This window comes from Trachemys scripta, chromosome 6 (genome assembly GCF_013100865.1).
Source record: "Trachemys scripta elegans isolate TJP31775 chromosome 6, CAS_Tse_1.0, whole genome shotgun sequence".
In the NCBI taxonomy this organism is placed as follows: Eukaryota; Metazoa; Chordata; order Testudines; family Emydidae; genus Trachemys; species Trachemys scripta.
The window spans coordinates 38,948,001-38,973,853 of NC_048303.1; the positions used below are offsets into that span (position 1 = coordinate 38,948,001).

At 42.0% G+C, this 25,853-nt stretch overlaps 1 protein-coding gene across 1 annotated transcript in view; it reads right to left on the bottom strand.

The window, feature by feature from the left end:
- Window positions 1-19,034, bottom strand: part of LOC117878759 (interleukin-6 receptor subunit beta-like) — a 45,122-nt gene extending 26,088 nt beyond the window's left edge. The window contains exons 1-5 of the mRNA XM_034773192.1: window positions 18,989-19,034; window positions 18,718-18,768; window positions 11,052-11,163; window positions 4,535-4,701; window positions 2,311-2,447 (exon numbers count right to left, since the gene is read on the bottom strand). Of these exons, the coding sequence (XP_034629083.1) occupies window positions 2,311-2,447; window positions 4,535-4,701; window positions 11,052-11,163; window positions 18,718-18,768; window positions 18,989-19,034 (513 nt within the window). The remainder of the gene's footprint in view (window positions 1-2,310; window positions 2,448-4,534; window positions 4,702-11,051; window positions 11,164-18,717; window positions 18,769-18,988) is intronic.
- Window positions 19,035-25,853: the final 6,819 nt, after the last annotated feature.

Sequence of the window (25,853 nt, forward strand, 5' to 3'; positions counted from 1 at the left end):
TTTCCAGGGAAGTTAAGGGTACTCACCAACATACAGGAGTCACTAAGGCCCAGATCCACAAAGAGATGTAGGTATTGCAATGCTAAACATCATGGCACCTAACTTTTAGGCACTTAGAAAATCACAAGAACAACACTGTGATCCACAAAAGCCTGAATCAGGCACCTGGGCTCCCTGTATAACAAACGGGGAAGAGAAGTGCCTTAGAATGCAAGCCACGAAAGCCAGCACAGAAGGCAGGGAGCCGCTTAAGCTAGCCAATGGGAGATGCCATTAAGAGGGCAGTGTCCTAAGCTCCATCTCTCTCTCAGAGGCTGCAGGGAGACACCTATCTCTGCCAGTAATCCATGAACGGGAACGGCTCTCCTGGAATCAGGTGGCTTAGGTGTCTTAGTCATTTGTTCTGGGACAGAGTTAGAAGCCTGACTTGTTCCTTACAAAATGGCTGGAGGCAGTAGTGTCCAATGGTTAGATCACTCACCTGGGATGTGGGCATTTCAGGTTCCATTTTTCCCTCTGCCTGAGTGGGGCAGAGGATTTGAACAGGGTTCTCCCACCTCTCAGGAAAATGCTCTACCCACTGAGGTATGGGATATTCTGACATAGTGTTTCTTACTTTCTTCTGGTGAAAGTGTTCTACTGTGTATAACTAACTAGTCATTGGAACAGGGGGACTGGACCCTAAATTATAGAAACATTCATTTGCTCTCTTTCTGGCCCAATGACTACTTAAGTATTTATTCATAGTGGAACAATCATTGGGCAAGAGAGAGAGAAAGTGAATGACTGTATAGTTCAGTGGTGAGGTCATCCACCTGGAAGGTCCCAGGATCCAGTTTCCCAGCTCCAACAGGATGCCAGATATTGAATGGGATCTGATCCAGTAGGCAGCATCTGAGCATGCCTATTGGATTGGGCCCTGCGCATGACTAAGGAGGAGCACCTATCTTCCCCCGCTTTGCGGATCGGTCTGGGGCATAGACAGGAGCTAGGCATTCAGACACCTCGAGTGAGGTAACATTGTGTTTGCTCAGAGTCAGAGACATAGGCACCTAGGGTACTTGAGTGAGTGTAGACACCTAGGGGGTTTGGTGGGGGTTTTGGGGATTGCAGTGGCGCATAAGTCTGGGACTTACGCACCTAAGCACTTTGAGAACCATTAGATACTCAAGGCATGTACTATGGTCCCATTTCAGGAAAGTATCCTCATTCAAGAAGGGTACTTAAGCACATGTTTAAAGTTAAGCTCGTGCTTATGTCCCATTGACTTCAATGGGACTCAAGCATGTACTGAAAGTGAAGCATAAGCTTAAGTACTTTTGTGACCAAGGATGGATTTAAGCACAAGCTTAGGAGCTTTACTGAGTTGGGGCCTCATTTAGGAGCTCAAAAGAGCTAGAAAATGAGATAAAATGAAGTATTAGAAATGCACATTGGGCTCAAAAATTTTCAAAACTGCATGCACATACTTAGTGCCTCAATGCTAATTTGTGTATGCAGTTAATAGTAGTACAATTACAGTGATCACATAGGCAATGTACATAGTTGGCAGAGATGGACTTTTGAAAATTTGGGCCTAAAAGTCTCCTTACTGCTCTCCATTATAATTTTTATTGCCATGAAAATATTTGCGATAATTATGAATAAAAGCAATTAGGTGGCTAGCTCTTGCTCTAGTGCTACGACAGTGAGCAGAAGCATTTTTAGGAGACAATATTTTGTTTTGTAACATATTTCTATTAATAAAGTTGATTTGGGGGAAAATACAGAATCATGGAAAGAGTTAGAGACTTTCCACTTTCTTTGGGGTTGAAGCTGAGGCACATGGAAGAGGTGAGGTAATACATTCAAAGCCCTCAAGCCACATGTGCAACTTTTGAGATTGATTTTTGATAAGAGTTGTGAATGCTCAAAATGCTAAGCTAGCTTTTGCACTGGCACTGAAAATGCCTTGTGTATCTGATTTCTTGAACACCAGTTTAAAAATGTAATGTGTGTCTAAGAGGTGGGGTTTAAGCATGAGCAGAGGGTGCAACATTTGGCACTTTTTTGTCAAGCTGAAATTAGCCATTAACAATGTAGGGTCAGAGCCTCAGCTGATGTAATTTACCATGGCTTCATTAATGTCAACAGAGCTATTCTGATTGACACTAGCTCAGGATCTGTCCCACAGCCTGGGACATCTTAACAGAATTTAAATGGTGGTTAACAGGGAGTATTTTTTGGTCTTGTCAGAACAGTGCTGTGTATCGTAGAACCAATAATATTCAGCTGAATCTTTTAAATTGATATCTATCTTCATATACTCACCAATATCCACTGTGAGGATGTTGGACGTGCTTCTTTATATTGCAGTTCATATTGCATAGACTTTTTTGGTGCGTCCCACTTAATTATTAATTTGTTTGATAACTGGTGAGCACTTATGGAGTGTATAGCACACTTCTCTAAAATAAACAATGCAGAAGCCGTAAACACACACACACACACAGCAGGAAACCAATGATAAATACAATTTTTTTCTCCCTTCTGTTTGTTCAGTACTAAATATGTTGATTTTAAATCTTCAAAATCCAGAAAGAATTCATTAGTAAAATTTTGCAGTATGAGACAAAGGCCCAGTTCTGGCACATTTACTCAGCGAGGGTAAGATCTTTCTCTGCAGGTAGTCCTGTTGATTTCAATGAGAATTGATGGTATCAGACACCATTCAAAGTCAGCATGAGTGGCACAATCCTCAAATCAGAACGTCTACAGCACCAGCAATAATGCTGTTTAAAAAGACTATCCTGAACTCTAATTACTTCTGTATTTTATGGGTATGTCAGTGGTGTAATTTCAAGTACAATTTCTTTTTCTCTAAGGTTATGGCTACACTTGGAGCTGAGGGTGTGATTCCAGCTCCAGGAGAAGTAGCTGAGCTAGCTAGCACACTAAAAATAGAATGTAGTTGCAGTAGTGCAAGTGATGGGAAGGGTTAGCTGCCCAGACTACATATCTAGCATCTCTGACTGGCAGCACCTCCCACCACTCTCACTGTCAGGGCTACAGTCTATTTTTAGTGTGCTAGCTCATTGAGAGCTATCATGGGTGTCTCCTCGAACTGAGAATCACACCTCCAGCTCAAAGTGTAGACATAACCTAACACATGTAAGGTGGCCAAAGGCCCCCAACAGAGGCTAGAGTAGCAGCTGTGGAGTGGTAGGGTGCTGCAGTAGTGAGGACTCTGTTCTCCCTTCCACCTCCAATCCCATGTCTCCTAGAAGAGCCCATGTCTTTGGGCAGCACTTGAGGATTAGAGCAATAGTTGGATACCATGGTGAATTCACTATAAATACCTAATCGGAAGAACAGGACTTGATATCTCATTTGTAACCAGGTGGTATCCTTTTATATAAAATTATTGTGTAACTAACTTAAGTATGTCTACACTGCATTGTAAATCCAGGTCTGTGGGACCCAGGCTTGGTTTCCAAGGCTACACCCGAGCATGCACACTGCACTGTAAACCTGGGCTTACAATTGCTCGGCCCAGGTCTCAGCTGTGCTAATGTGGCCATACTGCACTACACAGACTGACTGACTTGGGTCTATGGCTTGAGCAGTGTCCACATTGCAAAATGGCAGGGCTTGGACTACAGTCACAGTAGGACACTGGCTCTGACCGAGCCCTATAGCAGGGTCGTAGGACCCAGGTCCTGGGTGTTTGCTGATCCAAGTCAGACTGATTTGTGTGTGGATGGAAGGGGGACTTGAGCTCAAACCTGAATCAGACTTGGTCTTACCCAATGGGTAGATCTACACTGCCCCCTCCCCCAAAAATAAGCCACTGTAGCGAGACTCAGAACCTGGGTCTACAGACTTGTGCAGGCACTACATTACAAATAGCAGTCTAGATGTTCCCACTGGGGGTCTGAAACCCAGCAAGCAGGGTGGGTCTCTAAGCCTGAGCGAGAATGTCTACACTGCTATTTTTAAGCACTGTAGTGTAAGCACTGCAAGCCAGAGTCTGTAGATCTGACCTCAGACTCACTGCCATGGCTTGCACACACACACCCTCCGCCCCAGGCCCCCCCCCCCTTTTTTAAAGTGTAGACATACCCTTAGTGGTCCAAGAAACAGACCAAAACCTGGAAAAGGACTGAGAACACACAGAGATTCTAACTATATAGATTTCCTTAAACACAGGCTGCTGAACCAGCCCCCCCCCTTCAGAAAGCCAGCAAACAAAATAAAAGCCTACGTAGTGTGTGTGTATTGATGTATATGTTTCTGGATATTGCTCCTTTACAGTCTCGCAAACACTCCAGGTGTGAAATCCTTCCCACATTAACATCACTAGAGTGGGGATTTCACCCCAGAGGTCCAAATTATGGTTTAACTATTTGATTTGGTGGTAAGAAGTTTATACTAAGAGTTACAATTTAGCAAATAAATCCATACTTTAATAAAATTATACTGTAGTTTTAGCCAAACTATTGCATCTTAGATGCTATGGTAATACAAATAATGAACCATATTAGAGGCACTGTACCTGCCTTGCTGGGTATAATGGAGATGTTCTTTGTTTTCACACAGCTCTCATGGGAGTAATTTGCTGATACCCAAATAATTACAGCACGATTCATGTAAAGGAATTTTCGTTCTATTGTGATGGACGTTGATGCTGTAGTTCTTGCAAAAGGTTTTGAGATTTTATCCCTTCAAGCAAAGAGCATTAAAATAAACATTACTGAACTATAACTCATTAAAGCAGCAATATGACAACTGGTGAATTTGGGGGGCAGTTAGAACACACACAACAACTTTAAAAGGCAATCTCAAAGGTGTAGACTTGTATTAATTTTGATGGAATATATGGGCCCAAAGACTTAGTGGTGTTAACATGACCCTGTTATTGTCCAGTATTAAACAATTTTAAATAAAGTTCAGGCTTGGAATTCAGTCACCTCAATCTGCTTAGTACCATGGCAAAGAGATTTTTTAAAATCTTTTAAACCTGTTACCAAATATACAAAAAGAAGTTAAAGCATTTGAATTTGTAACAAAGTAATAAAGCTTATATTTTAATAATATCCTTTGTTCCCTTTCCCTTTAACTGTAGAACATTTTCATAAAGAAAAACTGCTTGTCTGACAGTCTTTTAGATGGTATTAAAGATGGTGATAATGGTCCTTTTTTGGGAAAGAGAAATTTAGTTGAGATGGGCTGGAGCAGCTGTTGTCGCTGTTAACATCCAATCCCATTTCCTAGAAAACAAAACAAGACAACCGCATACAAACGGGGAAAGAAGAAAACAGCAGACAGAAAATGCAGCTTCTGATTTTGGTGCTCACTTTTCCTTGTAATCTTACTGCTGAAAAAATTCAGGCAAGGCACACTATCAGCCACTCCAAGACCTGGCAAACTTGTACCAGTGCTGGGCTGTTTAGGACATTGCTTTTAACTGTCTCTTTGGGTTTGTTGCAGTTTAGGCTGGCTAACCCAGCCTCTTATTAGGGTGACGAGGTGTCTGGTTTTTGGAACACACGTCAAAAAGGGACCCTTGTGACTCTGGTCAGCACTGCTGACTGGGCTGTTAAAAGTCCGGTTGGCAGTGCTGAGGAGCTAAGGCAGGCTAGTTCCTACCTGGCCTGGCTCTGTGCTGCACCCCAGAAGCGGCCAGCAGGTCCGGCTCCTAGGTGGGAGGCCACGGGGCTCCATGCACTGCCCCCGCCCCAAGCACTGGCTCCGTACTCCCGTTGGCTGGGAACCACGGCCAATGGGAGCTATGGGGGCGGTGCCTGTGGGTGAGAGCATTGCGCAGAGCCGCCTGCCATGCCTCTGCCTAGGAGTTGGACCTGCTGGCCGCTTCCGGGGTGCAGTGTGGAGTCAGGACAGGCATGAAGCCTGCCTTAGTCACCCCACTGTGCAGCTAACTGGAAGCCACCTGAGGTAAGCCCAAGCCCCAACACCGAGCTCCTACCCCAGCCCTGAACCCTGCCCAACCCATAGCCCCCTCCTGCATCCCAACCGCCTCATCCCCAGAGCCTGCACCCCCAGATAGAACCCTCACCTCCCCTGCACCCCAACCCCTTGCTCCAGACCAGAGCCCCCTCATGGACCCTGAACCCCTCTGCCCCACCCCCCAGCCTGGAGCCCCCTCCTGCACCCCAAACCCCTGCCTCAACCCACAGCCCCCCCGCACCCTGAACCCCTCATCCCTAGCCCCACCCCAGAGTCTGCACCCCCAGACAGAGCTCTCACCCCCTCCCACACCACAGCCAGTGACAGTGAGTGAGGGTGGGGGAAAGCGAGCCACCTAGGGAGGGGGAATGTAGTGCCTGGGGGGGGCAGGGCCTCGGAGTAGGGGTGGGGCCGGGGCATGGCCTCAAGGAAGGGGCGGAGCCAGGGTGTTTGGTTTTGTGTAATTAAAAAGTTGGCAACCCTAACTCTTATTAAACAGAATGCAAAGGAAGAAGGCTAGGAAAGAGTCAAAAATATGGTAGGGAAGGAAAAAGGACATATGGGAGGAAGTGACAAAGTTTCACACCCCAGATGCTGTTTGGAATTTAGCCAGAACTGGTGGGAATGACATCTGGGTCTCTGTCTCTGGTCAGGACATCTCTCAAGATTAGGATGAAAAAGACCCAATTATGTCACAGTGGATCTCGTAGTCCTAGGAGACCATGGGTGGTCAGAAATGATGGAGAAGCTTGCTTCTTCCTGTGTTTTTCATCTTTCACTCATTTCTAGCTTTCCCAAAAAAATCTTTTTGAGGAATCCCAAAAGTAGTAATGAGCAGAATAGCCCACCCCCTCATTATTCTGTTAGGCCTCACTTCCAACACACCAATATTGGTTCATTAATTTCTGGTCCCACACTTTTCTTGATTACCAGATATGATCTTAACACAGTTCTTGAATTATATCAGTAGGCCTTTTTGTTTAGATTAATTTAATCTGATTCCCTTTTGAACCTTTGTCCATCCACATTAATTGTTAATTTATTGTGATACTTTATAAACTTTTATCCACTTTCTCTCAGTTAGGCTCAGAAGGCCCCAGTTATCACTACAGTGCAATCCAGTTGAACCAGACCAATGAATGTAACACTGGTAACCAAGCAATTCTATTTATGTCCAGATTTAAGTGTCTTTACAAATTTGACATGTAATTTTTGTTGAATATGAATGCAAATAAAATAATGCAAGCCTTACTTTGAGATTCCCTACATGAACTTTACAAACACTTGAGGCTTTACAGTCAAAGGTTAACTCTGCCCCCACACATATCTGAATCACATGGTTTCTCAGATATATCACTTTTCCCACTACTTTGTAAGGTGAATCTTGTCAGGTGCAGAGGCAGGGCTCCACAGGAACCTTTATTTAGTTACAGATCAAACTTGCAAGATCCAGAGGGTTCTCAACTGCCACTGTCCTCAGGATAAAACTCTTTCACGTACCTGGTATAGGAATGATTTTAATACGTTATGGTCTCAATGCTTTTCAGGAGGAGGAATGAGAAGGTATCATGTGCTAGCTAAGTGCCAAGCTAGTTCCCTGGCATAAATTAAAACAGCCTGAAGACTGCCCTAAACTGTGCTTGCTGTCAGTAGCTCCTATGGGCCATTGAGGCACCCAGGAACTGCCTCCACCAAATCCCCTTACTGTAGCCATGACTCCATTGGTGGGACCAGGAAGGGAGATTGGTGCAGGAGCCATTGTGGCATCTCTAAACAACCCAATGTTTCTCCTATGCTGGGGAAATGAAAGCAGGTGGAGTGGCCCCAGCACAGTTGTGGATTTGGACCTTTTTGTCTGACAGTCGCAGTGTAGGACAAAGTTCTGCAAATGTTACATCTGTAACCATGGCTGTAGAAAATAATTGTATATTATAGTTGTGACGTTATGAGTGTAATATAATATCTCATTGAAAGGTGACAGGGCAGAAAAGAGTTAATTACCTCGCAGACTGACCTGACCCATGGCTGAACTTTAGAGACTGGTTAGGGAGATTTGTAAATGAATAGAGCTTTGAAATGCAAGTCTGCATTGTTAGAGATAGAAGGATAGGTGTTTGCTCAGGTCTTGTGATCTAAGCAAACAAGTCTTGTCTATTGCTATAGCTTTAATTCAAAGATCAAAAAAGGAATATTAACATTTATGATGACACTTGAGTGAATAGTATTATTGTCTATATGTCTCTTTGAAGGTTGTGGTATCCTGTATCTGAACTGTTTGATAGATAAATTACCCTGTGCTAATTGCCAGGATGTTTGGGAGAAGGAGAGTTAAGCCTATTGTTTTCTCAGGCCAAAAGGCTGCTGGAAATATATAAGAACCCTGGGACACAATCCTGCTTCATCTCAGATCTGCTTTGAGTTTCAAGACGGGGAAACCTTAAGCCATAAGGATTGAGATCCTCAGTCACTGACTGGAGCCACCCTGAATATGGACATTGGACTATAACCTATGGACTATTTCTAAAAGGACTTTCGGCAACTACAAGCTCACCTCTGCTATGTATCTGAACCTCAAGAATTGAATTCAAGTCTGTATGTATATTGATCTTTTAACCAACACTCTCTCTCTCTTTTCTTTTTTAATAAATTTTAGCTTAATTAATAAGAATTGGCTTTAAGCGTGTATTTTGGGTAAGATCTAAGTTATAATTGAACCTAGGTATGTGGCTAACCCTTTGGGGTTGGAAGAACCTTTTCTTTTATATGATGAGATAAGATTTTCAGTAATCATCATCATCATCATCTAACAGGTGTGTCTGGACGGAGGCCTGAGGCTGGGTAATTTAAGGGAATTGTCTTGTTTGGACTTCTGAGTAAGCAGTGAGGTACTATAGAAGCCGTTTTGTGCTGGCTTGGGAAATCTAAGTATTGGAATATCCACCAGCTTTTGGGGTTTGTCTGCCCTGTTTTGTTTGCAGTTCACCCTAATTGAGTGACCTCAGCAGGCTCCCACGGGCAGCACCATCACAATAGTACAGGGCATTATTTGGGAAATAGTATGTGATGTAATTAAAAATTGCATTTTAATGCATATACACAAGGGGGCAGATTAACTTTATGGACAAACCTTTACTTTGGCATTTCCTGACCTCTGAGTGATTTAACCATGGAGCCTTAATGATACTTAAACACAGCTTTTAATAGAATTTCCTGGCATGTAAGCAAAAATGGGAGATAAACACTGTGGAACATCCTATCTTTTTATCTCATATCCCCTAAAAGGTTATACATCCTTACCTGCACACTGAGGACAGGAGACTTTGTACAGCTAAGGTGTGCAGTCTCACTGTTTTTAAAATGGAATATTTATTTTATGGCTAGTGATATTACTTACCTACCAGATTTTTTAGAATTCAATATGTGCTCACAATGCAATATTTAATACATGAACAACGTTTCAAGGTTTTCTCCTGCATCTTTTAAGTCAACTTAGCTGTAGATTAGCGGTTAATGTTTCAAAGCATGATTTTTTGAGTGCACAGCTAGAGCATCTGTGTGAGGTTTTTCTTTAATCTCTTCCTTCATGACAGCTAAATCCTATTCAGTACTCTTCCAATTTCCAACTGATGTTAATTGCAGAAAGCAATAATGTCCTCAGCTTGGCTTAAGCAAATGCTTTTTTAAAACCCAATAAAAAGGAAGAATATTTTCTTGTTAAGAGCTCTGGACTAGAATTTGGGAGATCAAATCCTATCTTTGCCACAGTCCCTCTCTGTGACTTTGGAAAAGTCATAATCTCTTTGTGTCTTGGTTCTCAGTCTTCTGCTTGTATGCTGTATCTCTTCTTCCTACCCTTCATCTCCTTTCTCTCTTCTGAATGTGAGCTCTTCAGGGCAGGATCTCTCTCTTGCTATGTGTATATACAGCACCTAGCATAATGGGGCCTGATGATGGCTGGGGTCTTCTGGAGCCATTGGAATACTCACATCCACTACATATATAGAAACACACATTCAGCAAGGAGTGAGGCAAATGATAGGCAAGACTTGCCTGCTCTGCATGGCTACAGAGTGCAACAGATTTGGTGCTTCTGCTGGGTCAAGGCAAGTGCAATGGGTTCTCAACACAAGTCTGTGCTCCAAAAGGGTTCCCAGCACTCCAGGGAATAGAGGCACTTTGGAGACTGAGCTGGGCAGGGGAGGAGTTGAAGTGGAGTTAGTTCATCCTCCATAGGGTGGATCCACCAGCCATTCTTCACAGAATGGGAGAGTGCAAGAGTCAGTGAGAAGCACTGCAGCTGCCAAGCACCTCCACTGCCAGACCAGCCTGTAAGAGATTATTCTCTTGGTCGCTGGCCCCAGTGGGACCAGGGGAATTCCTCAATGCACAGCCATTTACATAGCATTAGGATGTATGCTCCTAACCACGGCTCTTGTAAATGTAAACAAGCAAATGGTGTACGTGTCACCCCCCCGGTATGGTGAAAAATCACATCACAGTTCAGACCACTACTTCCCCCTCCTCCCCAGTACAACTACCAACTGGTACTGCTGCTTTCTACTACTACTTTAAAAAAAATACATGGGCAGGTTGTCCCCAAAGGAGGAAGAACCTTTGCAAGGGACAAGAAACCTGTGAGATCATATTCATGGCATTTCCATTGATTTGTCCCCAACAAGGAAGAGATTGTCACCCGCACCTTCCCCTATGGAACTAGCAGAGCAGTTAATCCCTTTACTTACTGAAATTAGATACTAGTGTGGTGGACTCTATAGGAAATGTTGAGATAGATACATAAACTGGTGGAGGCCAGAGCCATCTATGCAGAGGTCCTGTATGCTTCTGAACTGCTTACTAGCCCACCTGCCTTGAATCTTTTTCATCCTCCACACCAATTTCTCCCATCTGTTTCTAAAATGCAGTTCCCCCTGAAATCAGTGGGTATTACATGTGAGTACAAAATCTGAGGGAAGACTTTGACCTTCAGTGTTTAACTGTCCTGAATCTGATTGCTTGTCTAATATAGGAGAGAGAACTTAAGTCAGGACAGAAAGAATCACACCAAGTAACAATGACAGACTTTCTGAAATGTCTTTCAAACTTACCACTTTAAAATTATTGTATAAGTAGTAGTTTTTGGAGCACAGGGGACAGGCAACCAGGAGCAAAATAGACTTATTTTTCTCTCTGTGTAGCAAGTCAGTTCGCCAGGCCAATCTGCAAAATGAAAGCAAACTAAATAAGCAATCACACTATATAGTGCAGGCCTATCTTGGACATCTATTTATAATACCCCATTAACAAGAGGAAGGCAACTCTCAAAATAAAAAGGCAACAAGTGTGAACTGGGTTTGAGCAAAACAGACATCTATGCAACTAGGACTACATTCAGGAATTACTTAAAACCCAACCACTTTAGGGCTTGTCTATACAAAGAGCACCAGAAGGGTGTGATTTGTAAAGCACACAAGTGTGCTGTGCTCTAACTGCCCATCTAGACCCTGCTGGTATATACTAAAATGTACCTAGTTCAGGTTAATATAGACTTGTTTGAAATTAACTACATCAACACAAACTAGGTACGTTTTAGAGCATGGTGTGATCTGTTGTGGGGGCTGTGTGCTGAGCCAAGTGGCCAGCTAGGCTAGGCTGAGAGCTTACTAATGAGGCTCTAGTGTGCTATTCTTTGATCCCTAAGCCCGTTAGCCCCATGCCCTTGTCAAGGTATCGTACCTCAGTGAGAACAGGGGTTTAAAAAGCCAGCTCCTAAGTGACCACCAGCAGCAAACAGGGGAGTTATGTGAGGGAGTTCAGAGAGGCATTCCTTCTAGGTCCAGCTCTCAAGCAGAGAGAGCCCTGGGACAGAGTGAGCTACCAAGGAGAGTTTGGCAGCAGAGACAGTTCAGTGGCAGGAAGAGGAGGCTGAGGGGTTTTAACCTAACTACTCCAGACAACCCTCAAGAAAAAAAACACAGAAAGGAGGAGAAAAACCAAACAAAAACAATCTTCTACACCTAACATTCTCTAAACTTAGGTCACAAACAAACCCGGCAAGAGTAAAAATAATACCGGCAGAAGTCAGAACTAACCAGTTTACTGCACTGAATGCAGCATGTACAATTACCTGCCTTGTGGGCAGGTGACGTGTGTGTATTTTCAGTGCAAGCACTCATGGCCCTCAGAGACTGAGTATGGGCTCTTGAGACCAGAGTGGCTGAACTGGAAGAGCTAAGGGAGACAGAGAGGTACGTAGATGAGACTTTCAGACACACATTAGAACGGTCCCACTCCCAGTCTGACAGCGTCTGTACTGCTGAGGAGGATGAAAGTCTCAGGGAAGCAAACAAAGCTGGAGCAGAGGGAAATGATTCCATAGCTGGGACCTCCTTCTAGATGATGTCATGATATCCCCTCATACTGAGGCTACCCACTGAAGGAGAGGACCCAGTTACTAGGAAGAGCCAGGTAGCAGAGTGGGGGATTTACTTAATAGAAATATAGATAGCTGGGTTTGTGATGACTGGGAGAACTGCATGGTAACTTGCCTGCCGGGTGTGAAGGATGTGGATCTCATGAGATATCCAGATAGACTTTTGTGTCATGCTGGGGAGGAGCCCACAGTCATATGTTCCACTGACATAGGGAAAGGTAGGAGAGAGGGCCTGGAGGCCAAATTTAAGCTGCCAGGTAAGAGTAAAGTCCAGGACTCCCATGGTAGCATTCTCTGAAATGCTTCCAGTTCCAAGCACAGGGCCAGGAAGACCGGCAGAACTGCAGGGTCTCAATGCATGGATGAGATGATGGCACAGGGAGAAGGGATTTAGGTTTATTAGAAACTGGGGAGGCTTTGGAGAAAAGAGGAGCCTATAGGAAGGATGGGCTCTTCCTAAACCAAAACAGAACCAGATCGCTGGCATGTAAAATTTAAAAGGTTATACAGGATTTTTTAAACTAAGGGGTGGGAGAAAGCCAACAGAACCATGAGAACATGGTTCAGGCAGAGACATCCCTTAGGGATGAATTTTTATTAAAAGGGGAACTCTATATCCTAGAAAAGAGGATAGGAGAGAAGTTGGTAAAGTACAGGTAGGAGCTACTGAGGAACAGTCAAATGTAAAAGTCCTACTTAAATAGAACACATGAAGGTAAGCAACTGAATACTCACAATATACAAGTGCTTATATATGTAACCCACACACCTCCTGGGTGAGGTGTTCTGTCCCATCTAGTGGCACCGAGATCACTTAGAGAGAGAGAGAAAATGAGTCTGTTCTACAGCTTTAGCTAAGAGCCATATGGCTTTTAGCTCATGCACTAAGCTTCAGAGGTCCCAGGTTCAATCCCACCAATGACCAGGGTGTGTCAGTGTACAAGCGCGGGCTCATCTGGGATTTCAACTGGGAAGTCTCTGAAGCTTGGGACACGCTTCCTCAGTTAGGAGAAGTATGTAACCCACACACCTCCTGGAGTGGCGTAGCCAGGTGGAGGGAAGAGGAGGAGCAGAAAAAAAAAGGCGCCACCTGCTGCGGCGCTTTTACTGACCGGGCAGCGCTCCGGGTCTTCAGCGGCACCTCGGCAGAGGGACCTTCACTCGCTCTGCAGGTCTTCGGCGGCATTTCGGTGATGACGCTTCAGTGCCACCGAAGACACCCGAAGCGAGTGAAGGTCCCACTGCCGAAGTGCCGCCGAAGACCCAGAGCACCGCCCCGTCAGTAAAAGCACTGCCGAGGGGACGCCTTTTTTTTTTCCCCGCTCCCGGGTGAGTAAAATTAAAAAGGTGTCATTTGTGCTCGGTGGGGGGAGCAGCCACTCCCCCTCGCCCCCCCCAGCTACGCTACTAACCTCCTGGGCATGATTTTCTGTCCCATCTAGTGGACCGAGAGACCTCTGAGAGAGAGATTAATGAGTCTGTTCTATAGCCTTATCTAAGAGCCAGATGGCTTTTTAGCTCATATAGTAGAGGCTCATGCACTAGAGGTCCCAGGTTTGATCCCACCCGCTGACGACCGGGATCTGTTCGTGTTATATATACACATGCTAGGAGTCTAAATAGTAAGATGGGTGAACTAGAGAGCCTGGCATTAAATGATGATATTGATATAATAGGTATCACAGAAACTTGGTGTAATAAGGATAATCAATGGGACGCAGTAATACCAGGGTACAAAATATATAGGGATGACAAAATAGGTTGTGCTGGTGTGGGCGTGGCACTAAATGTGAAAGGAAGCATTGAGTCAAAGTAAAAATCTTAAATGAATCAAACCATGTACCACAGAATCTCTATGGATAGAGACAAGTCTTGAACAATAAGAGTATAGCAGTGGGAATATACTGCCGACCACCTGACCAGAATGGTGAGGGTGACTGAAATGAACAGGGAAATTAGAGATGCTACAAACTAGGGCTGTCAATTAATCACAGTCAATGCATGCAATTAAAGCAAAACAAATTAACTAAGTTAAAAAAATAGTCATGATTAATTGCAGTTTTAATCGCACTGTTAAACAATAATAGAATACCAATTTAAAATTACTATAAATATTTTTGGATGTTTTTTCTACTTTTTCAAATATATCGATTTCAATTAAAACACAGTACAAAGTGTACAGTGCTCACTTTATATTTTTATTACACATATTTGTACTGTAAAAAAGATAAACAAAATAAATAGTATTTTTCAATTCATCTAATACAAGTACTGTAGTGCAATCCATATCATGAAAGATTTACAAAAATAGACTTTTTTAACATAACTGTACTCAAAAAACAAAACAATGTAAAACTTTAGAACTAACAAGTCAAAACATGAAGGGGCATATGAATGTTTAGCATATCTGGTATGTAAATACCTTGCAATGCTGGATACAACAGTGCCATGTGAATGCCTGTTCTCACTTCCAGGTGACATTGTAAATAAGCGGGCAGCATTATCTCCCGTAAATGTAAACAAACTTGTTTGTTTTAGCGATTGGCTGAACAAGAAGCAGGACTGAGTGGACTTGCTTGAGATGAATTGAAAAATGCTTTATTTTATTTTTTTACAGTGCAAATATTTAACCAATAATAATATAAAGTGAGCACTGTACAGTTTGAATTCTGTGTTGTAATTGAAATCAATATATTTTAAAATGTAGAAAAAAATCCAAAAATATTTATAGTCAATAGTGTGATTAAAACTGTGATTAATTGTGACTATTTTTCTAATCTCATGATTAATTCTGATAATTTTTTAATCATTTGATTGCCCTACTACAAAGGCAGACAATGCAATAATAATGGGAGATTTCAATTATCCTCATTGATTGGGATGCAGAGATAAAGTTTCTAGACCCATTAAATGACTGCTTCTTGGAGCAATTAGTCCTGGAACACACCAGGGGAGAGGCAATTCTTGATTTAGTCCTAAGTGAAAACCAGGATCTGGTTCAAGAAGTGAATCTAGCTGAACTGCTTGGTAATAGCAACCATAATGTAATTAAATTTAACATCCTTGTGGGGGTGGGGGGGAAATGCCAAAGACACCCATCATAGTAGCATTGAACTTAAAAAAGGGAAGTTTACAAAGGAAGCTAGTTAAATAGAAATTAAAAGAACTAGTTATGAGGGCAAAATGTCTACAAACTGCATGGAGACTATTTAAAAACACCATAAGAGGCTCAAACTACATGTATATCCCAAATTCAAAAAGCAGTAAGAGGACCAAAAATACCACCATGGATAAACAGCAGAGTAAAAGAGGTGGTTAGAAGCAAAAAAAGCATCTTTTAAAAATTGGAAATCAATTCCATTGAGGAAGAGAGAAAGGAGCATACGCTCTGGCAAGTGTAAAAGTATAGTAAGGTAGAACAAGATAGAATGTAAAGAACTAGCTAAATACACAAAAACTAACAGCAAAAAGTTTAAGTATATCAGAAGCAGAAAGCCTGCCAAATAATCAGTGGGGCCACTGGACAATGGAGCTGATAAATGAGCACTGAATGAAGACAAGACCTTTGTGGAGAAGCTAAATGAATTCTTTGCATTGGTCTTCACTGCAGAGGATATGGGAAGGAGCAGGGAGCCAGAAAACTCCAAGAATTTGACTTTCTGATATTCCCAGGAATCTGTTCCTTCAGTTAGAAGGCGTTTTAGGGCCACAAAGTGGAGACGGAGTGCAGCCTTTAATTCTTGTGGCCCTAAAGCTTCACAGGGAAAGGAAGCTTCAGTCCTACAGCCAGCCCCGCCATGCTATTTGCTGGCATCTGTTCCTCTGCCAATGGTCAAGCACACTGCACCTGCATAAATCCCCCTGCACCCCTACCCAAAAGAAGGGCTTCTGTGGAGTCTAAATTAATGCTGCATTAATTTAAGTGCAGATACCTGTTACCTTTGCAAGGGCAGAGAGTAACTCTTTCTCCTTACCCCACCAGTCAAAATTCCCTGGATGCATATGGGGCTTTTGTGGGGTCAGGGAAGAGGTGGCCATAGTGTTGAAGAGCTCCCTATGCTTGTGGAGGAGATCATCTGAGTCTTAGTACTGGTGGCTTTACAAAAATGCTTTCAGTTTGCAGGTGATTACACTATAATGAGCAACTTGGAATCATAGGAATTAGAGATGGACAAGGGCTATTAGCTCAGCTGATCCCTCTCCCCGCTAATGCAGGTCTGTTTGTACATTACATTCTCCATACGTTGATCAGGTCAGTTTTCATTTATTTAAACAACGATGTTCCCACCACTTCATTCTACAGTCAAATAAAGATCCCATTATCAAGTGTTTCCTTATTGAGCTTAAATTTTCCTTTGCAGTTTCATCCAATGACTTCTACTTTCACTCTACTGTATCTCCTCCCACCAGAAATCTAATCTTTTTTGAAAAGACAAAAGGGAAATGGCCTAGTTTTTTCATTTTGACAACTCTTTTTGTTAGTCAGCAAGATTTTTCAGCAATTTTTTCATAGTTCCAATCTAGATTCTCTCCAATTTGGCTTCCATCCCTTGCAGTTCACTGAAACCTCTCTTGCCAAAGTCTTCAGTGACCCCTTCCTAGCAAAGCTCAGACCCAGTCTGTGGGGGTTCAACAGGGCTCGGTCCCTCATCCCCCTTCTCCTCTCACTCTACATCTTATCTGTGGGTAATCTCATCCACAAATCCAAATTCAACTGCCAGTGCTATGCAGACAGCTCACTAAACTACCTCTCTACTCCAGTTCTATCTCCTTCTGTCCAAATTAAAATCTTGGTCTGTGTCTCAGACAACTCCATATGGCTGTCTAGCAGTCAGTTCAAGCTCAACATGGCTTCAGCAGAGCTTTTAATCTCCCGCCCCAAAACCCTCTCTGCTACTTCCTTTCTCAATCACTGTGGACAACTCCACAATCCTGGTGGTCACTCAGGCCTGTAACCTGGGTGTCCTCTTCAACTTGGACCTCTGTCTAGGGCCTTGTATCCAGGCTACATAGAGATGTTATGCAAGATTTTGATGATATTCCTATCTATCCACACAGCTAAAACTTTCATCCATTGGCTCCCCCTTCCCTATTGCATCATCATTTTGCACCTCGATTACTGCAACATCCTTCTCTCTGGCCCTGACAAATACAATTTTACCCCCATTCACACCCATTCAGAATTCTGCTGCAAAGATCATTTTCCTAGCTCGGCGTTTTGACCATATCACATCTCTCCATTGAGGCAACAGAGAAGGGGGAACCAAACATAAGCTAATTGTCTTAATTTTCAAGGCCCTTCACAGTCAATGCCCATCCTACCTATTATGTATCATTCACTATCAAGATGTTGACTCCTGCCTCAGATTGACCCTTGATGTCAGTCTCCATTGGCCACTTATTTTCAAACAAGCCCTTTTGTGCTTTCTCCCATAATGCTTCTTGTGGCTGGGTGGAGCTACCTGTAAACATCCCTACAGCTACCACATTATCCTTCTCAAAATTCTCCTTTGCTACAATGCCTACCAAAAATAAATGGACGATGGTTAAGCTGCTGAGGTGCTGAGACAACTGCCTTTCATGTTGATTCCTTGCACTCCCCATCTGTTGTCTCATCTTCTACCTACAGCAAAAGCATTTTGGGAAAGGGACAATCTTTTTGTTCTGTGTTTGTACAGTGTCTAGCACAATAGGGTCCTGGTCCATTATGGAGGCTTAGAGATGTGACAGTAACATTAATAACAGCAGCATGTCAGTTGGTTCAACAACTGTGTTGAAAATAGTTTATCTAAATTAGACTGTTTTGATCACTGTGATATGAGATATCAATCACTTGTCAGTAGATGCAGAAGCACTATCTTTCTCTATCACATATTCTAAAATCTTCAGTGTTTGACATTGTCATCCTAGCTGGCCCTATTGCTTTAGACTCCATGGCCTGGAAAGCTGCATGTTTGCATGGATTGGTTGTATCCATACAATCGTAATGCTCAGATGTTATATGTCAACCATTTCAATGGCATGAATGTCTCTGCTTTTCACTAAATCTGCAAACATAAAAAGTTAATCTTTCCAAGTAAAGCCCTCTGCTCCATGCCCTTGAATTAATTCATTGATTGCAGTGGGACACCAATGAGTAAAGGTTCATGCTCTGAAGTAACTTCTGGTGCTACTTTCAGAAATCCCTATCCAATGGAGATTGGATTGCAGCCAAAAAACTTTACACTAATGAATATTTCAAACCCAAATTGATTACTCAATCACTTCAACTGGGGGATTTCCTTCAGCAGTGGGGCTCATCCTTGCCATTAACTGACTATTGCCTAAAGAGAGTTATTTACCTGTAATTTGCTTGCAAAATGGAAGATCAGATTCCAAGCAATTAGAAGAATCTGGAAGATAACATAGGATAAAATTAACAGCAAGAATGTAAAACAAATATGGAAAGAATATATGTGTTGAAGTTCTTCCTTTTTAAAGTTTTTGCATAGTCTCTCCTGCCATGAGTTAATACAGACAGTTCTTTGGGCATGGGGTGATCATATTTAAATAGTTTATTACCATTTTTTACTGTTTGTAAATGGATGAGTTATGCAGTGAATGAAAACTCACCTGTTGTGAACAAGGCCATAGACACAAGCAATAAGAAGTGCTTCATCTTCTCCTTTAAAAAGAAGCATAATCGTTAGTATGGGCGTATTCATGGGCTTCAGTCCACTTCTAGCTGAAACTCTCCAAACTGCCCGTTCAATCCACTATCTACTACACTAACATCAGGTGAATACCAGTGACTCTCTTATGGTGCTTATTGGTTATACACTGGCTTGTAAGAGACTCAAAGTCAGCTGTTAGTTATACTCAGGTGGGGAGGGGTGTCGGGGTGGGAAGCTCTTGTGGCCAGTCACCGGAATAAGGATCTTTCTGTGGACATGACTGCAAGGGGCCACAACTGGGATGCTGACTAGTGCAGGATAAAGAGCAAGCAGCTCAGGAGGATTTGCATTCAAATTGGGGCTGACAGGAAAAAGTCTGGCAGTAGAAATGTGACCTGTCCACTTTTTTCAGGAGTTGGACAAGATTTTGATCAATTACCCTACTGCCCAACCCAGGAAGGTTGTGGATGCTGCTGCCCACTCTGCTAACCTCCCCCACCTCTCAAAGGATGGCCAGTAAGACTCATTGTATGATGAGCATGAGGAGGTCAGTGAAGAGCTGTCCCCAGAAAGCCAGGATCTCTGGGACAGAGGATCTTGATGCGAGCAACAGAGCCCAATTCCCAGCCAGAAATCTAGGCCCATGCCATGGAGGACACCATGTCCATCCACATATTTTCCTTTCCGCTTTCCACGTCTGTCCTGCCTGGTGAACCCCTTTACATCCAAACACAGTTTGCCAGCTCAAATCTCTGAATTCATCCAGCTTTGAGTGCTGAAATACAGCCCAAGCAGCCTCTGCCTATTCTGAGTTGCCAGTATAGCATTGCTGAGCATTATTGGGTCCATGCTGGCTGACAGCAATTCAAAAACAGAGCTAGCTCAACCAGAAAGGAAGCATGGGGTGAAGCCCGTGGAAACCTGCCTGGCTTCTGCTATGCATCCCAAAATGCAGAGCAAGAAAAATCCCAGAATGCACACTGCTCAGCAGCAAAAAAAAAAAAAAAAAAAAAAAGCCATGGGATGCTCTCCGAGAATGTCGTATGCTTAGTACTCAGCAAGATGCTGCTTTGTGTACACAATAATGCAGATTGAAAGAGGAACAGCTGTTTCATGTGTGGCTTACATACTGCAAGTTAAATAATGCATGTCTAATCAATCCATTTTGAACTACCCCCTAGAAAAGTCCTTAGTTGTGAGATTTTTTAGGCTGTCCCAAAGAGAAAGGGTGGGGGAGAATACAGTAATCTGAGTCACTGAAAAATAGGATTGCTCAAAACCAGTCAAGAATAGTTTTCCATCGTTAAGTTATGATTGCTAAAGAAAAACTCAAAAAAGAAAATAAAAGTCAACTTGTCAATTATAGTTTGATGGCAGAAACAGTGGATCAAAGAGTTATAGATTAGACCATAAAAGACAAGAGATGAAACAAATCAAGAGAAAACAATAGAGCCAACTTCGTTAAATACAAAGTTCTTGTTTGAAACAAGAGGGATAACCACATTTAAGGCAGCCTGTTTCCAGTGAAGAAAGCCTGCACTGTGAACAAAACAGTTCAGCAGCAAATATATTGAATTTGATAAGTGTAGGGTATGAGGAAGCTTAGAGAGGAGAACACCATAAACCAAGTCCAAATTATATTTATTGGCACTCCAAAACTCCACATTACTTTAATGCCATTTTAAAAATAAAGAATTTGGGCCAAATATAACAAGTATAATAGAACCTTGCGAATCAAAATAGCCGAGATGATAAAATGCTGAAAACTGGAATTTATAATAGGAATGAATAAGAACTCATCTTTAATTATAGCAGCACTGCCAGGTTCCTATAGTAACCTTTTTATGTATAATGAACCCTGAATTATTCTATGTAAAATGTACTTTAAAAATAGCAGCTTTCTGCAACCTGTCAATCTTATCCTTTCACCCTTGCAGGCCTGGACTTATATCAGAAGTGAAATGAATTTTTCTGGTTTCTGCAAACCAGGTTGAATGTCATTCTCTGAGATGTTGGCAAATGTTCAGTATTGTCTAGACTAGACCACCAAACTCACTTCACTTGGGACAAATGCAGAATTTCAGCCCAAGTTTCCAGAGGAAAAAAAAAGGCTGATGCATAAAGTCAGTGTTCTACTGGATGTCTTCATCTCCTCCTCTCATTTATTTAAATTTGTACTATTTCACAATAAGACAACCATTGCAGGTTCTGGGCACCCTAAAGCTCTTCAAAACACAATCTTAAAATAAACCACTTCCACCAATCCATCAGTTACCCTAGATAACAATAATCTAGCAACAACAAACCCCCCCCACAATAGAATCTCTCACTCACTCCAACCCTCCCCTATTAACCATCTCTTTCTATTATACTCCAAAGAGGAAGTGTGTTTTAAAGGTCGGAGCCTTAATGAAGAATACCCTGCTAGGCTTTTTCAGCTTTCTACCAATGGGGCTCCAGCTCATGCATCCCCATATATCACTAGCTGAGGTGGTCAGACTCTGATCCTGCAGCTGCACTCCTGTGGATAGACTCCTGCATTCACACTGAGCCCCACTGAAATCAGTAGGAGTCTCCCCATGTGAATAAGTCCGTTGCATCAGGGTCTTGGACAGATAGGTTAGGCCGTTTAGAGCTTGATAAGTCAAGCCAATGCCTTAAAATCAACCCAGAAACCAACAGGCACATCATAGAATACAGCTATATTGTATATGGTAAGCAATATAGCATATTTAATTAAGGTCCTACCTGGTTTGAAGTATGGTAGCTGAGAAATCTTCATTGCCCCTTTGCTGAAATTGCATAATATAGTTATTTTAAATAAGTATTGTTTCTGTGGGATATGGACATTTTAATAAATTAATACTTTTTGGGTGTTTTATTAGTAAAGACTGAAGTTCAATTTATCTCCCTTCTAATCAAGGTTAGCTTTAATTAAAAATCAACTCACAGACAATAGGATACTGTACCCAACACCACTTCCTCTAGGTTCACCTCCAGGACTCCAAGATAGTAAAAGGTAGGACAGATTCTTGCAGAGTGTAGTTGCCAAAGAAACACATTGTGTTTCTGACCTCAGAGACTAACTCTGACATGTTGTACAGAAGAAATCCCACACAGCCCTTAGCCACACCCCTTGAGGGAAATTTGGAACCACAGGGAAATCTTCACCCCACCCACTTTCCTCCTTGTCAATTTCAAGTTACACCGTAAAATAGCTTATTGCTAAAATATTTACATATTATCTCAAAGAGAATCAGGATGTACACCCTAATGTGTTCTCTAATCAGAGACCGTCAAAAGGTTGAGTTCCAAACAAGAGGTTGAAAAAATCCCCCCAGAAGCCTGTACAAACCACAAATAATATATATACTAGATAGCAAACTCAGAATACAGAAGAACAAGCAATTCACAATCTCAGGGGAAAGCTTCTTTTGAAGAACAGACTAGAAACCAAAATCTTCCTTCATTTTATTAAGAAAGTCTTGAGAGAGCAAAGTCTAACTTTTGTTCACAGTGGTGTAAATCTGCACTCACTCCACTGACAAAGGAGTGACCTGATGTACACTCCAGTACCAGCGGGGTGGCCGTGTTAGTCTGGATCTGTAAAAAGCAACAGAGAGTCCTGTGGCACCTTTAAGACTAACAGATGTATTGGAGCATGAGCTTTCGTGGGATGCATCTGACAAAGTGGATATTCACCCACGAAAGCTTATGCTCCAATACATCTGATTTACACTGGTGTCTGTAGGAGCAGAGTTTGTCCTAGTAGGTCAGCTAGAATATTTTTAAGAAACAAGAAAATATTTTTAGAGGGACAGGCAATGTCTCTTTTTTGCTACAACTTCACAGTTAAGATATGTCTGCTCTGTGGCTGGGAGCATGCTTTCCAGTGTGGGTAGACAGACATGTACAAGTGTGCTAAAACTAATGTAGCTAGGATAGCCTGGGCAGCTGGCATTCCAGGCAGGTTTGTACTCAGACAGCTAGCCTGAGCTGCCATCAGTGTTACCCGGGTGATACTGAAATTTGTAGTGTGCTAGCTCAAGCAGAGCTAGTGTGTATGTCTGTCTACCTGCTCTGGCCTGGCTACCTACCCAGCTGCAGTGTCGATACTTGTTGTGCCAACAGGAGAGACACTACCTATGCCTTAGAATGTGGGGTTGTTTTGTGGAGAAAAGTGGGAAGAGATGCTCCTTGAGATGCATGGCATTTTACAGAAACAAGCTGACAGCTCCTTATGCAGGTCATGTGTTGTGAGTACCTTGTTTTGAATCAATAGTGCTTTGCCTGGCTTGCCTCTGAGCGCACTTTACATGTTAATTTTAACCTGTCTGTTTTCAGATATTAACCAGCTTCTGAAAATAGAAAGTGAATGTAATGACTGTTTTTATAAACCCATTCCTCATTCATGTATGCTCACCACCTGGGGCCTATGTTCCTCAACAACCAACACTCCCATTTGCATGGAGAAGGATCAGCCTTATACAATCACTAACAAAGTATCAATCAATATAAAGGTAAATGCAGGATTGGCATTGGTAGTGTCTCTCCTGTTGGCACAACAAGTAGTGTCTACACTGAAACGCTGCAGTTGTGCAGCTGTGCTGCTGAAGCATTTTAAGTGTAGACAAGACCAAGACCTTATATATTACCTTATAACATGGGATACCAATACTGCAAGTGAGATTAGTGCATGCAGCAACTTACAAGCATTTCATAAAGTCTAAACTCATTCTTACAATTCTAATTCCTATTTTAACAATAATAACACACCAATAATCCAGACTGGTTCCCACCACGTATTTATCTGGGTTCAGCTGAGACCTAGGGACCTTGGCTTGAGCTGGCACCTAGTCTGCCAGCATCACACTTAGCCTCTCGCCTAAGTCTGCTTTTGTTGCTCATTAAATAATAATGACTATGAATGTTAACCTAAGAAGCTGCTGCTGCCATCAATCCCACCTTCACATCAGTTTGGGTGTTCCTAGGCTTTTCCTTGGCAAGATCTCTTTTCCTTCTCCTTTTCTGTTGATATGGCAACACCCATTTTTTCATGTTCTTTGTGTATATATATATATTCCTACTGTATATACCACTGCATGCATCTGACGAAGTGGGTTTTAGCCCACGAAAGCTTATGCTCAAATAAATTTGTTAGTCTCTAAGGTGCCACAAGTACTCCTTGTTCTTTTCCCTTCTCCGTATCCATGTTCCACAAGAAAGACACTGAAATCCTTTATAACCCTGGGTCGGAGCTAATATCACCTGGTCTGGCTTTCAAGCTGAGTTAAAAGGATAGTTTTTCCAGCTCTATATAGGCTTCTAGCATCTGGATATTCTGTGCATTTTGGGTGCTGTGAAACTAATTTCTTTTAAAAGGGTTTCATATCTTTATTTGGTTTTGTCATTTGTGACGCAGGATGCAGGAAATCACAGCTAGTGATCTGACCATCCTCTGTTTAACTTTCCACAAAAACCCTGTCACCTGTAAACCCTTAACAGACAATTTCATCTTCTCCCTCCCCCACATAAGCTATTTCCTTTGGACTTTTGTAAATGTAAATCTCATAGGACTGGCTTCTGCAATGTGCTGAATCACTATAACCAGCTCTGACTATAAAATGGAAAATCCCACATAGGGCACAGAAAAAGAAGATCAATAACCTATGTTCTTAATACCCAGTGTTGAGATTGCATGGACCTGCAACTAGGAACTCCATTGGCTATGCAGAAAACAAATGTCTACATTTTGACAGGTTTTATTTTTTCCATTCTGTGATGAAGTTTTTCGCTACACTAAAATGCAGCCTATGAGAAGCGGAAAACAGATGTTGTTAAAAGGGAACATACTTCAAGCAACAAGCAATTAGAAACAAATTTTACTGAGGGGTCTTGTTTCAGAAGGAAGCATCTGATGTAAAATAGACTTTTGGGGCCTGAATCTGTTCTTAGTTACACTGATGTAAAGCAGGAGTAAAGTCAGTTGAATTACAATGGTAAAAACAATGCTATTAGAGTGATCAGAATAAGTCCCTTTTCCTCCAATCTGTGGTGACATCTTTTACTGAAATTTCTATTAGCTCTTTGGAGACTGGGGACATACTATATAAAGCTGTACATATCCTAAAGTATTCATCAGCTGCTAGTCTGAAAAATATTGATGTTCTAAGTTATAGTGGTTAAACTGTTTTGCAAATAAATTAGGGCTGTCAAGCAATTAAAAAAAATTAATCACGATTAATTGCGTGATTAATCGCACTGTTAAACAATAATAGAATACCATTTATTTTAATAATTTTGGATGTTTTCTGCATTTTCAAATATATTGATTTCAATTACAACACAGAATACAAAGTATACAGTGCTCACTTTATATTTAGTTTTGATTCAAAGTATTTGCATTGTAATATAACAAAAGAAATAGTATTTTTCAACTCACCTAATACAAGTACTGTAGTACAATCTCTTTATCATGAAAGTTGAACTTACAAATGTAGAATTATGTACAAAAAAACTGCATTCAAAAACAAAACAATGTAAAATTTTAGAGCCTACAAGTCCACTCAGTCCTATTTCTTGTTCAGCCAGTTATTCAGACAAACAAGTTTCTTTACATTTGCAGGAGATAATGCTGCCCGCTTCTTGTTTATGACACCTGGAAGTGAGAACAGGCGTTTTCATGACACTGTTATATCTGGCATTGCAAAAATATTTATGTGCCAGATATACTAAAGATTTATATGTCCCTTCACGCTTCGACCATCATTACAGGGGACATGTGTCCATGCTGATGATGGGTTTTGCTCAATAACAATCCAAAG